Source organism: Camelus ferus, chromosome 35, assembly GCF_009834535.1.
Source record: "Camelus ferus isolate YT-003-E chromosome 35, BCGSAC_Cfer_1.0, whole genome shotgun sequence".
Classification (NCBI taxonomy): domain Eukaryota; kingdom Metazoa; phylum Chordata; class Mammalia; order Artiodactyla; family Camelidae; genus Camelus; species Camelus ferus.
The window spans coordinates 11591104-11604178 of NC_045730.1; the positions used below are offsets into that span (position 1 = coordinate 11591104).

The 13075-nt window shown below is 40.8% G+C and overlaps 2 protein-coding genes across 2 annotated transcripts in view; one reads left to right on the top strand and one right to left on the bottom strand.

The window, feature by feature from the left end:
* LOC102519101 (RAC-gamma serine/threonine-protein kinase-like) overlaps positions 1 to 13075 on the top strand; it is a 169793-nt gene that overhangs the window by 17215 nt on the left and 139503 nt on the right. The window lies entirely within an intron of this gene.
* LOC102513117 (BTB/POZ domain-containing protein KCTD1) lies at positions 1548 to 3369 on the bottom strand. The gene is given in 4 exon segments (XM_006173880.3): positions 1548 to 2397; positions 2400 to 2627; positions 2630 to 2810; positions 2974 to 3369. Coding segments are annotated over 4 exon segments (765 nt in total). The 5' UTR covers positions 3280 to 3369; the 3' UTR covers positions 1548 to 2347.

The following is a 13075-nucleotide window of genomic DNA, read 5'->3' on the forward strand; positions in this document are numbered from 1 at the left end:
CTATCTTTAAAAAAGATCTTCATGTATATAATGGTTTAATCCTGTTTTTCTCACGTAAAATTTTGTAGTGAGTATTTTCCAATATTATTCAAAATATTTGGAAAAGGTCACATAAAATGGCTGTAAATCCCACTGTGTAATTTAAGTACCGTAATGTATTTAATCATTTCCGTATTCTGGCACACTTATAAGTTGCTTTCAGTATTGTGGTGTTAACTGTTAAGGGCTAGTGAACTAGCACATACCATGATCCAAATACCTAACTCTTTCCCTAGAATAGATTTTAGTTAAGAGGTGGAGTTACTGGGTCAAAGGGCATGAGCATCTTTCTAGACTGAATGCAAATTGCTTTTCAGAAAGTTGTGCCAACTCAGGGTCTCCTAGTTGGTGCCTGATTCATTTTATTCTTACCGGTATGAGTAATATTTTAGAAAATCAAATAGTAACTGTAGGACCCTTCTCTTTGATGCCCTAATCCACTCATTTACTTAAAACTTGAGACTGTAGCTGCCAATTCCAGTATAATGCAGGTTCCAAGGGGGCCATAAATTCTACCAAAGCTTTCACAGTGTTTCTGTGACTTTTCAGTGACATCACACTTCATTTAAAAAGGCATAAAACAATTACCAGGTCATTAGCAAGCATTTTCTAAAAGAAACTGGGGGAAAAAAACTCTCATAAAGATAACTTCTGAGGTAGTGTTTTATTTTGGGAAGAGAGGGATGGGACAGGAATTGTGGACACAAATGAATAGTTTAGGGGCAAATATCGAGTTTTGGGGAGAAGTGAGCAGATCATCCTGCTCACTAGATTTAGGGGATCTCCTTGAGGGCCGGGACTCTGGCTTACTCATTAAAATGAGAGGCACTTAGCAGCATACAGTCCAGGCAGGAAGACCAATATTAGAACCCAGCTGCTACCATTTTCTGGCATTGCAGCCTTGGGTTGGCCTTCTATGTAGAGGAAGACTTGGCATAGCTGGGCACATACTAGGTTCTCAATTAATGCCAGCTCTTTGCCATTTTTGTTCATCTCCATATCCTCACAAAGGACAGCAAGCACTGGGGACAGCAGATAACAAGTAGTCAATGCAGTTATTACATGAGTATATGAATACGTTATGGAAAAAGTGAAAAGAGTGTATAGGGAAGAAACCTGCCAGTTTTTCATATTATCAGCCACTCATAGTCCTCCATTTCAAAATGAAGCCATCTCACGTTTGAAACTTATCTACTTAAGCTTCCTTGTTGAGATGTTACTCTGAAGTCAACCATTATTTGTAGCCTGCCATATTTCTCTTCTTGCAGGGATATGCATTGTGTTTTAGTTCTGTTATTTTAAGTCATATAGCAGATAACCAAAAAAAAAAAAAAAAAAAAGAGAGAGAGAGAGTGAGAGAGAGAAGAAAGAAAAAAAAAAAAAATCACTTAGAGTCTGATTTAATCAAGAGCCACAGTATGAAGTGTGAAAAATCCAGTGTTGTTCAGATCCTCAGCTTTATTGAGACTGCAAAAGGGTATAAATTAAGTGACCTTCCCAGGTCAAGATTTTTTTTTTAAACAGAGTTTATTGTATTTAATACATTATAAAATTTGAAAAATTGTAGGAAAGCAGCAGACTCAAAATGGAGCAACTCTAACAAGTAATAATTCTGGCCCCTTTGCAAAACTGATCAGTTTAAAAACAAAGTAACGTTCACATCTGGGAGGCGGACAAAAAAGTGTGACTTCTGTACAAACTACATTTAAAATTTCATGTCTAACGTCTTTCGAATGCAGTGTGCTCAGGAGAGTTTTTGTTTGTTTTTGAAGTCCTGCCTAGTCCCCGTCTGAAGAGAGACACGAAATATCCATATGCAAAGAGACACAATTCTAGGTGTTTTGTTTTGTTTTGTTTTGTTTTTAAAAAAAGAAAAAAGAAAAAAAGACAAAGGAAAAAAGAAACACTGGATGGTTGCTGGCAATGGAAACCGTAAGGAGATTCGTCCTCACTGCTCGTGGCTTGTTTATTGGTCAGAGGCCTTGGGGGCCCAGGACACTTCACGGCCATCACAGCACCAACTGTAGCTACCACCTTTTTTCTCTTTTTTTCCTTTTTTTTTTTTTTGCATTTCCTACCTTTTGACATATATATATATTTATATATTTTTTACACCTTGAGTATATCACTATTCCCAATTGTTCCCATACGGATACAAGTGTGGTCTCTATTGGATATAAATGTGTCTTTTATTCAGTTTTAGGTCGAGGACTTGGTTTGCTGTCGCAACTGCATATAAATGTCCCTTTTTTGTCTGCGTTATTTGTTGTGTATGTTTTTTTCTTTTTTGCGTAAGAAATACATCCATTTAGTCCAGAGGCTCTTGCTTTATCCGGATGACAGAGGGTCCACGGGGATCCGCCTCAGTTTCTGCCACAGGACGTATTCGCTGAACCGAGATGAGTTCACTCCTCCCCTGCAGGAGCCCACGATTTCAAATCCTCTTTGCTGCAACCTCTCGAGGACCTGGACTGAGTTGAGGTGACAGTAGCCGTTTAGTGGAAACCTGATGACGTGCGTCGAGTCACGGTTCCAACCTGCGTTGACGGAGTTACACATGACATCACCGATCTCTGGAAACACTTTTTTATCAAGAACTTGTCGCCGCTGAGTGTGATCCTTTCTCCGAGGTCTGGGACAACATGCACCACTAGGCACTCACAGGGCCTTGAGAAGCGGCCAGTTTCTCTGTCCTGCTTCCATGTTTCCATCTCCAACAACATGAGCTGAAGCTGGAAGTATTTTGCCTCTTCATATAACAAAGTGTAACCCTCAATCACCGTGGCACGGCCCACCTCGTGCACCCTGGCCACAAACAGGCTTTTCCTAGAGGACCACATCCAACCCCTCCCCGGGGCTCCAGAAGCTCTCCTGCCCACGCTCGGGTCAGTGGGGTCCGCGCTTGGGTCCCAAGAAGGCAGGGTATGCATGTACCTTGAAATCGTCAGGAATGAGTTTTGATGTTCGTAGAAAATTCAAGCTATATCTGAACATCTGTCCGTCTCTGTCAATGAAATAGTGCTGTTTGAGACTGTCCAAAACAATGGGCTCTGTACCATCAAAAAGCCTTCCGATTCTTGATTCAGGGTATTTGGTGAGGGTGGCCAGGCTGCTGGTAAACATGTGGCCACCCACGTCAATGTGGACGGGCGCATTGGACTTTGTGAGCTGTGCTGGAGTAGGAATGCCTTGGTTGTTCAGCGGAGAAGCAGGCGATCTAGTGATCAGCGGTCTTGACATATTGGGCCGACTGTCCCTCTGGCAAAGTGGCACGTGGGCCCGGGCGGGAGAGAGGGAGGGCCGGCGGGACGGCAGGGTGGTCTGGCTTCTCTAAGTACTGCCCGAGGAGCAGGGCCCCTCCACTGCCCCTTCGTTGCCCCCCAAAGCTGGGGGCTCGGGGAGGCGGCTGTACCGGGCGGGCCGCAGATGCTGCTTGGAGAAGCCGGTGACTGGGGCCCTCCAGGTCAAGATTTTATGGCTCTGATAAATTCTCCAGGCTTAGCAGTTGTCAGAGAAAAACATGTGAGTGAAAATGTGAAGATCCTTTCTCCCCAACTGCATCTTTCCAATGAGTGGATGGATTTGAAAGTGCCTCAAGTTAAGTTTTATAAATCAAAAACACTATCATTATAATGCAGGGGATACAAGCACAGCAAAAATGTGAAAAAGTTAAAATTGAGCTGAAGTTTCTTTTTTTTTTTTTTTTTTTATCATTTCCTATGATCTCACAGCCAGAGGGATTGTTAGAGGTTTTATGGTCCAAATTTCTCATTTTCATGCATGAAAAAGAGTGAAGTGAGTTTACAAGATCACATTGTTTAGAACCAAAGTCCCTTTACTCTGTATAAAAATAAGGGATGATAAAACTTAAAATCTAAAGTATTCATACAAGACTGTGTTCTTTATCTTAACAATGCAAGAAAATGTAACCTTATGTAGTTCATTTATAATGAGTTGGAGTGTGTTTTAAATGTTACTGTCCTAAGGTGCATTTAAAAATCTGAAATGAGAGCTTTCAATTATGAGTGGTTCATTGGAATTGATCAGTTTAGCATTTGGAAAATGTTTTTGCTGCATGAGCAGTGCAGTTTAAATTCCCAGTCTCCACGCTTTTTGTAAGTTAGCCAAACAGCCTTGTCCTTTGGAGAACTACATACAAGGAGGGAGCAATCCTCTCTGGAGGTTAACTTATGTAGAAATTAATAAAGGTTAATGAAGTCTTTTAGGAGCTTCCTTTTTTCCTGTGGGGTCCTATACTTAACAGTTAAGCTACTTCCCTTAAGCAAAACTTGAAGAGAGTTATTTCATGGTAGCCAGCATTCATATTACTTGGGGCTAGGCAAGTCCTGTGTGCAAGGTATTGAGTGACATTTTGAGTACACAAAAGTAGTCACTGGGCTGCAAAAAGTTTTTTGTTTTTGTTTTTGTTTTTGCAAATGTTGCTTTGATTCTTAGGAGGTGCGCTTTCCCATTTTCACTTTTGGGTGATACTGTATTTAAAATACAATTCTCCTTTATCTAACTCTGGGGGAGTGAGAAATCTAAACTGCTTTAGAGATAAAACACTACATTTTACACTATGATTTGAAGGGCAAATGGACGAGTGCTTGGAGGTTAAAGCTTTTTGTATAATTTATCACTCATGAGAGAGACCTGGGCAGGAAGGGAGCACCAGAAATTGTCCATAGAACACTGTTCTTTATGTGACTGAGTGGGGCACACACAGATACTGGACAAGAAGCCAAGGCAACAGAGGGAAATAGAAAAATAGACGACTCTGGTCTTCTCAGGCTGCAGCACACAATGTTGTCCCTACTGCTTTGAACTTGAAATTACAGTGAGCCCTGCAGAATATGTGTTGCAGAAGCACTTGACAAAATCAGATAATTCCACCTACTTGGGAAGCAAGAGGATTCCTTCCCCCTTGCAAAAAGACAAAGTCCTAGTTCTTCTAAGAGCAGTGACAATTACATAACAGTCATTTAAAATGATTGGAAATCATTTTAATTGGTACTTACCTGAGAGGCTCGATCACTTTTCATTTCACCAACCCTCCGAAAATGAAATGGTGTATTGCCTCTCGTCGGCAGCTGTGAGAGTGTGATAAGACTGGATGATGTACACAAACGATTTCTTCTTCAGAAGAATTCATCCAGAAGAATTGTCATATTATTTTTAAATGGCTGTAGTTCTTTCTGAAACATGGCGAGAGATGTTTAAAGCTTCACTTGCATGACACATGATGGCTTTGCTCTTTGGTCATCCTGTCAGCAGAATCGTGGGATGTGTTTGGGCTGGGACAGACTTTAGGGACTGTCTTTTCTAAGGTGCTTATTTTTTCTAATGAGATAACAGAGATTCAGAGAGGTGAGGTAACTTGTAGGATGTAAAGTGAATTTAATGGTAAAAGGAGCCTTCAGAAATCCCAACAATCACAGTATTATTATAATTAATTGTGAAGAAGGTTGATGGATGTGTGAAATTTCTTCACTGTTGACAATAGGACATTGGAGATGGGAGCAGTGGAGAGGAGACAGGCTGTTCAGAGAAGGAGTATTTCATTGACTTTGGTTACAGTGTTGAACTAGTACTAGTCTCATTTTGAGATAGCATTTCAGAAGCGTGTTTGGCTCATAGCAATGTAGGTTTTCCACATGTTTTCTACATGAAGTATAAGGGCCAGGCTCTCATTTTGAGCAGCTATCTGGGAAGGGATTAAAGGGGCTGGTGAAGTCCAAAGTGAAAAATCTTTTGCATTTATTTAAAACCTAAATTTTGAGTCACTCGTGTTTTCCAGACTTCCTCATGGTAGTCCTCCCGCCGTGAGAAATAGGAAGGAAGAATCAGCAATCTTCTTCCTCTTTTTTTTTTTAATTGAAGTATAGCTGATTTATAATGTTGTGTTAGTTTCTGGAGTACAACATAGGGATTCAATTATGTGTGTATATATATATATATATATGTATATATTCCTTTTCATATTATTTTTCATTATATGTTACTACAAGATATTGAATATAGTTCCCCATGCTATACAGAGGGTCATTTGCAGCCAGGTGGGGTCACATAACTAAGTTCTAATTTAGGTGCTATAAACAGAACTATTATTTGGGACCTCCAAGAGGGCTTCTAAAAGAGAAGGGCATGCCCTCCTCTGCCCATTCTCCTTCTTGCTGGAGGAGATGGATGGAGCTCGAGGAGACCCTTGAACCCAAAAGTAATATGGGAAAGATGTGGAGCAGAAGGGACATGGGCCCATGGCAAGCTTGGCTCCCCTGCTGCTGGGCATCTTTAGGTGACAGAAGAATTAATGTCATTCTCATTTAAGCCACTACTACTTGGGGAATCTCTGGATATATGCAGCCATGTATGATCCTAAACAAGCTTTAAAATATTATGCAAAATGTTTAGCCCATATAGAAAAAAATCATCAGGCAAAAAGTTTTGCCAGTAGACACAAAAATATGATGTCGTTGTAAAGGGTAGTTTTCCTCCATAGCTTGAAAGCTTTCACATCATAATATTGAGGTTTTGAACCGGATTTCCCCTTACATGCTGGACGGGAGGCCTTGAGAGGAACGCAGGGCTGAATCTGAACTACCTGAGTCACTTATTGGCGCTGTTTTCTTGAATAAGCCAGCCTGACCCTGTCTCTCTGTAACATAAAGTTCTGTGAGGGAAGGTGTAGCTCAGTGGTAGAGCACATGCTTAGCATGCACCAGGTCCTGGGTTCAATCCTCAGTATCTCCATTAAAAAAATAATAAATAAGCAAACAAACAAACAAACCTAATTAGCCCTTCCAAAAAAAATTAAAATTAAATAAAAATTCTAGACTAAGTTGTCTCCATCAATTCTTCCAAGTGCGGTAGGCTGTACGTTTATAAACTTGCCTATTTCCTTGTAAAAGCACTGGAACTGATTCTGGCCCCAGTCACACGTGTACATAAAGGTTAGCAATACTTGTGGAGTGCCTGGTAAATGTCGATGATCACCCAGTTATGCATTATATGGGATATGTGTGTGTCAGGGAGAGGAGGGCCACAAAGCTCATTTTCAGGGAATTTACATTCTGATTATGTAGAACACGAGGCAAACAGCAAGTCATAAGATTTTGAATGGGCTTCCTTCTGACTCCTGTCTCAATGCTGTCTCTTCTGTCCCATGTTCCTTCTCTTACAGATTTCCACATATTAAATTGACCCAGCAATGTGGTCTACAGAGCTCTTATGAAATTCCAAAAATTGTATTGAATACCACAAGCTACAATTCTACTCTATTACTCATCGAAGAATAATCTGCTTGCTATGGGAACGTTCAGCCTCTAATTAACATTAGCTGTGCTTTATCTCACTTATAAATCTACATGTCAATGAGGGCAAAGCATTTTATTAGTAACGGAATGCCCATGTGTCAAAAGAGTTGATGGAACAATTAAATAAGAAAAGACTTTCTGGAGGAGGTGAGTTTTGAGCTGGAGTTCTAGGGAGGTGACAAGTGTGGGTCGTCAGGGAAGTGGGGAAGTCGTCTTCAAGTCATCATGGGGAATGGATTTTCCCAAGGGGCAGAGTTGGGAATGATCATTGTGGCGGGTAGTGGCCAAGCTGGCCATGGGGACTGGGACCTGAGAACTTTCCTGCCATTCTTTTTTCTGCCCTGACTCTCTTATTAGCATGAAATACATCTTTTAAGCCCAGTGTTTGTGTTGAGCATGGAAGGAGCTCAAGTAGAAGAGAGATGGGTGAGAATGCAACTCTGGTGGAAGTCGTTTTAAAGATACAGAGCAAGAAATGGCGAAATCATCACTGCAAGAATGTGTCCCCTTTGTACAAAGATATTCCATCTGCGTATTTAGGTTTCATGCTTCACTGTGTGCTTATGTGGTGGAGATGAGATAAAGTTGCAGAAGGAACTTCGAATTGCCTGACTTTTGAAAGTTAAGTCAGCTGTGACTTTCCACTAATAAAGTATCTTCATGGGTTTAATTTTCTTCCAGTTCTGTGTGTGTGTGTGAGTGAGAGAGGGATTTAATGCAAAGGGAGTAAGTAGGCAGCTGATTTATTGCAAGCAGCGTATTTACCTGAGTGTATCGTCACTGAAACTAGCATAGGCATTAGAAGTGGGAAAATGCTACAGTGTTTAGTGTCAGCTCCCATCTCTTCCTTTTGCAGCACAAATATGCCTGGCAGAGTCATAATTGTTCCTCAGCACTGATTTGGACTTTGTCACAGGAATAAAGCCCAAAGCCACATGTTCAGATAACACGCCATGGTCTGCAGCAAACTGGATTGCCCAACCCAAAAGGAATGCAGGCACGTTACAACCCAATGTGATGCTGGTTGTGGTTTCCAGCAGAGGCCTGGAAGCAGCCCTCCCTCCCGGGTCTTCTTCCAGGCTCCTCTACAGTCTTGCTTATGCCTGGGAAATACCCAGGCACACCAGCAAACACAAATGATGGAGAAAACCTTGAGAAGAAATGAGCAGGGCCCTTTCCACTTTCCTTTCTTTTTATAGCTAATTTCTTGGATTGCTTTCATCCACTCTCCCCACATATTCATCCACATATACACTGGTGGCTGACATGAATTTGCTCCACAATGATTGTGTACAAAACACCATATTGCTGTATGTTTCTATATCTTATTAAATCTCAATTTTAACATCCGTTGGTGAGGCTAGCCAGCTACCCAGTATCAGTCATTCCTGGAGGCCTCTGCATATGAGAGGGACCCAGGAGTCCCTTGCTATTCTGCAGCGTAGAGGAATTGGGGAAGGGGCTCCAAGTTTGTAGGCCATTGTGGTCACTGCTGAGATGTGTGTTATGGTCTCTTGTGAGTCAGGAAGCCCTTCTCCTGCTGTACCAGGTGTGGGTGTGGACATCATTCTCCACATCAACCAAGGTCACAGCCTCTTGTGTTCAGGCTCCTGCATCCCAGACCTTCCCATCAGACATCCTGGACAGTCAGTGGGCCAGGGGGCAAGCCCTGCAGTGCCCTGCATTTACCACTCCAGTCTCCTAATTTCCAGGCTGTTTCTGCCATCTCTAAACTCAAAGCCACATCCATCTTTTTGGCTAGTAACAGATTCCAAAGCCTGGACAGAGTTATTTTTCAGGTTTCTGGCAATTTCTGTTTTCAACTCCTAAATCTGACATTTCAGGGATCCCTGAACTCAGAGCTCAAGCCTGTTTATCTAGAAGAAGGGGGTAAAATTTGCCTTATTTTTCCTGGATCCTACTGCAGTAGCAGAAACAAGAATATAAATTTGTGTCTTAATAGATTATCTTGCCACAGACATATTATAGGAATTTATGGCAGATGAAAAGATAAACAGGAATTTTTTTGATTAGTGGAAAATTGGCAACATTTTTAATTTATTTTATTGTTAACATTGATGTTGCTCGGTGTTATAAGATGCAAGGGTCTTCTTAAGGTTGATGTGACTGATAAATTGAGTCAACATCCAGAACTGACTGGTTATTTCTGCATCAAAGACCTACCAATCTCTTGTTCCATTTATAAATTCAGGTTAATTATTCTTCCTTTCTGGTCATGTACTGCAGGGTCCCATGTCCCTTGCATGCTAAAGAAGCAAATTGTTTTGCTTATGTCTCTTCCATGGATGGAGAGGTGTTTAGAAAAAGCCAAATGAGGAAGTTTTTTCCCTGAGAGTTTTGTTGAGAATAACGAACTAAGTTGGACAGTAATGATGTGAGCTTTGAGGAGTCCCTCTGGGTTGCTATGTCTATCCTTTGATCTGAAAACATGAGTGATTGAGAAATCAATTAGCACATTCACCATATGTCCAAACAGCCTAAAGTAAAGATGAGGGAGGTGATTTTTAAATTTATTAGGAGCCACTAACCCATGAACCGCTCCTCCCCAGCTTAAGCAGGGTCAACTATAATGCATATATACTGCATTAGTTTGCTATTGCTGCTGTAACAAACTGCTGCAAATTTAGTGGCTTAAGGCACTTATTTATTCTTTCACAGTCCTGGAGACCAGGAGCCCTGGTACAGCATGCCTCAACTGGGTCCTTTACTTAGAATCTCACTGGGACAAAACCAAGGTGTTGGCAGGACTGTGTTCCTTTCTACTTTCAAGCACATTCTGGTTGTTGATTGAAAGCAGTTCCTTGTGGCTGTAGGACTGTGCTTCCTTGCTGGCTGTCAGCTGGGGGCCACCCTTCATTCCTAGAGGCTCCTTCTGGTCCTGGCACAAGGCCCCTTCCATCACTTGACCCTCTCCAACTCACAGTCAATAAAAGCTTTGAATTCTTCTCACATTTAGAATCCCTCTGACTTGCTCTTTTGCTGTGTCCCTTCTGTGTCTAGCTGGAGAAAGTTCTTTACTTTTAAGGGCTCATTAAGTGTATTGGACCTACCCAGATAATCCAGGGTGATCTTACTCTCTTAAAATCCATAACTTTAGTCACACTTGCAAAACCCCTTTTGTCATGTAATTCAGCATATTCACAAGTTCCAGAGATTAGGGAATGGATATCTTTGGTGGTGGTGGTGGGAGGGGTGGTTGTCCTAATTATCAAAATGTCTTTTTGTAGAAAAAGAATTATAAAACAGTCAATTCAACTGCTTTTAACTTTGAAAACAAATCACTTTAAACTCTTCCATAAATGTAACAAAAATATTAACACTATTTTTCAGTTCCAAGTAATGGCAAGTTGGGATGGGCTTGGCAGAATGGAGGCAACATAGAATCTAGAAGAAAGAATTTATTTTAAAATGGGGAAAGGGAATAAGGAGAGAGCTTTATTGATGTAGGGAATCATAGCCACAGAAAAAGAAGATGAAAGAGGAGAGAGAGGACTGTCTGCTTTCCCCTGTTCATTGCAGCATTGTTCTCAGTAGCCAATACATGGAAACAGCCTAATATCTGTTGATGGTTGAATGGCTAAAGAAAAGGTGGTGTACATATACAATGAAAGAAGGAAATCCTGCCATTTGTAACAACATGGGTGGACCCAGAGGACATAATGCTAAATGAAATAAACCAGACAGAGAGAGACAAATATGGTCTCATTTATATGTAGAATCTAAACAAATCAAACTCATAGGACCAGAAAGTGGAACAGTGGTTACTAGGGGCTGGAGAGTCAAGGAACAGGAGGAGGTTGGTCAAAGCATACAGACTTTCAGTTATAAGATCAATACATTCTGGGGATCTAATGTTCAGCATGGTGACTATAGTTAATAATATTGTGTTCTATACTTAAAGTTGGTAAGAGAGTAGATCTTAAGTGTTCTCATCACACCAATGTGTTAATTAACTTGATTATGGTAGAAATTCCAGTCTCTGTATATCTCAAACATCGTGTTTTACACCTTAAAAATACACAATTTTTATTTGTCAGTTATATATCAATAAAACTGGAAAAAGGAAAGCTATATAAAGCTATGTAAAGGAGAAAGCAGATGTGTGAAGTCAGTAGGCTTTAAGTGAAGACAATTGAAGGTCTTTGTGGTGTTTGGGGTATTTGTCATCTATTTGGTTGACCGTACTTCCTAGATCTCCTGAGACAGTTCCAGGTTGCTCTGGTTGTTCTGGCAGTATTTACTGGTAGCATCCCTTTCACTCGTAAGTGTCCTGATTTGGACCACATATTACATAGTAATCCTCCCTAAAGTAGGGTTCCATCTGGGAGATACATTAACTACTTAGCCTTTTTTTTTTTTTTTTGCACATTTTAACATGTTACCAGGACATCTGTTCTATGTGCATTGGCCTCAGAATTCTTTAAAATGTGTGAAATTCATCAGCGAATGACTCAGGTCCCTGGACTGAGTTTCTAATTCATGAATTTATCTTTTATTTCTATTTGTCTCTCACATTCACAGTCTGTGAACTTTATTAGTGGTATTAGAAAATGGCTGTACTGTTCTTCTTTAAACACATTTCCCCCTTTTTTTCAATATGTTATTGTATAACATATAGTTTAAAATGTAATCTTATGCTTTTTGGAGGGAGGAAACTGAAAACTCATTATATTTTGGATGTTTAGTTGAAATATGCTTTCTAGTATTTTAGGTTTTTCCAGATGAAAATCTCAGCTTTTCTTTATCATTTGGGTTCATTTTAAATTAGTAGACTCCTAAAACTCTTGGAATTTCCTTAAAGAGAAGAGTGATAAAAGGTATCTTTTATTATGTTAATGAGGTGAATTCTGGAAAGCCCCTAGGTCTCCTAAGGGTGGGGACTGATTTCCTGGGGACCCAACCATTGACTAGAGAGTTGGAACTTTTGGTCCCACAACCCAACCTCTAGGGAGAGGAGAGAGGCTGGAGGTTGAGTCAACTGCCAATGGCCAATGATTTAATTAACCTTGACTATGTAAGGGAGACTTGATAAAAACCCTAAAGTACAGGATTAGAAGAGCTTCTGGGTTCGTGAATATGTGGAGGTGCTGGGAGAGTGATGTGCTGGGAGAGGGCATGGAAGCTCTGTGCCCTTTCCCCAGACCTTGCTCTATTACATCTCTTCCATCTGGCTGTTCTTGAGTTATGTCCTTTTACAATAAACCAGTAATCTAGTAGATAAACTGTTTCTCTGAGTTCTGTGAGTCACTCTAACAAATTAGTGGAATCCAATGAAGGGGGTCATTGGAACCTGGGATCTGTAGCCTGTCAGTCACAAGCACAGGTGACAACCTGGTCTTGCAATTGGCCTCTGAAGTGTTGGGTGATCATAGTGTGAGAGTAAAGGAGAAACACAGCAGGGAGCCTGAGATTTCTCTAAACTGGAAGGGAGCATTAAAAGTTTGTGGGATGAAGGAATGAGAATATCACTAGAGGGGACTTAAATCTCAGCAATCATGAGTGACTTGGGCCAGGAGACATTTCAGAAAACTCTGAACTATGGCATGAAACAAGACACTGGACAAGAGCATTTAAAAAATAGTAACCAGGAACAAGTTGGCCTTTTGAGAATTGGGGAAGTCTAAGAAGAGCTTTAAAGTGACACAGACCCAACAGAGAAGAACAGCAACAACAAACCAAAGGGAGCTCTCTAGGTGCCTGGC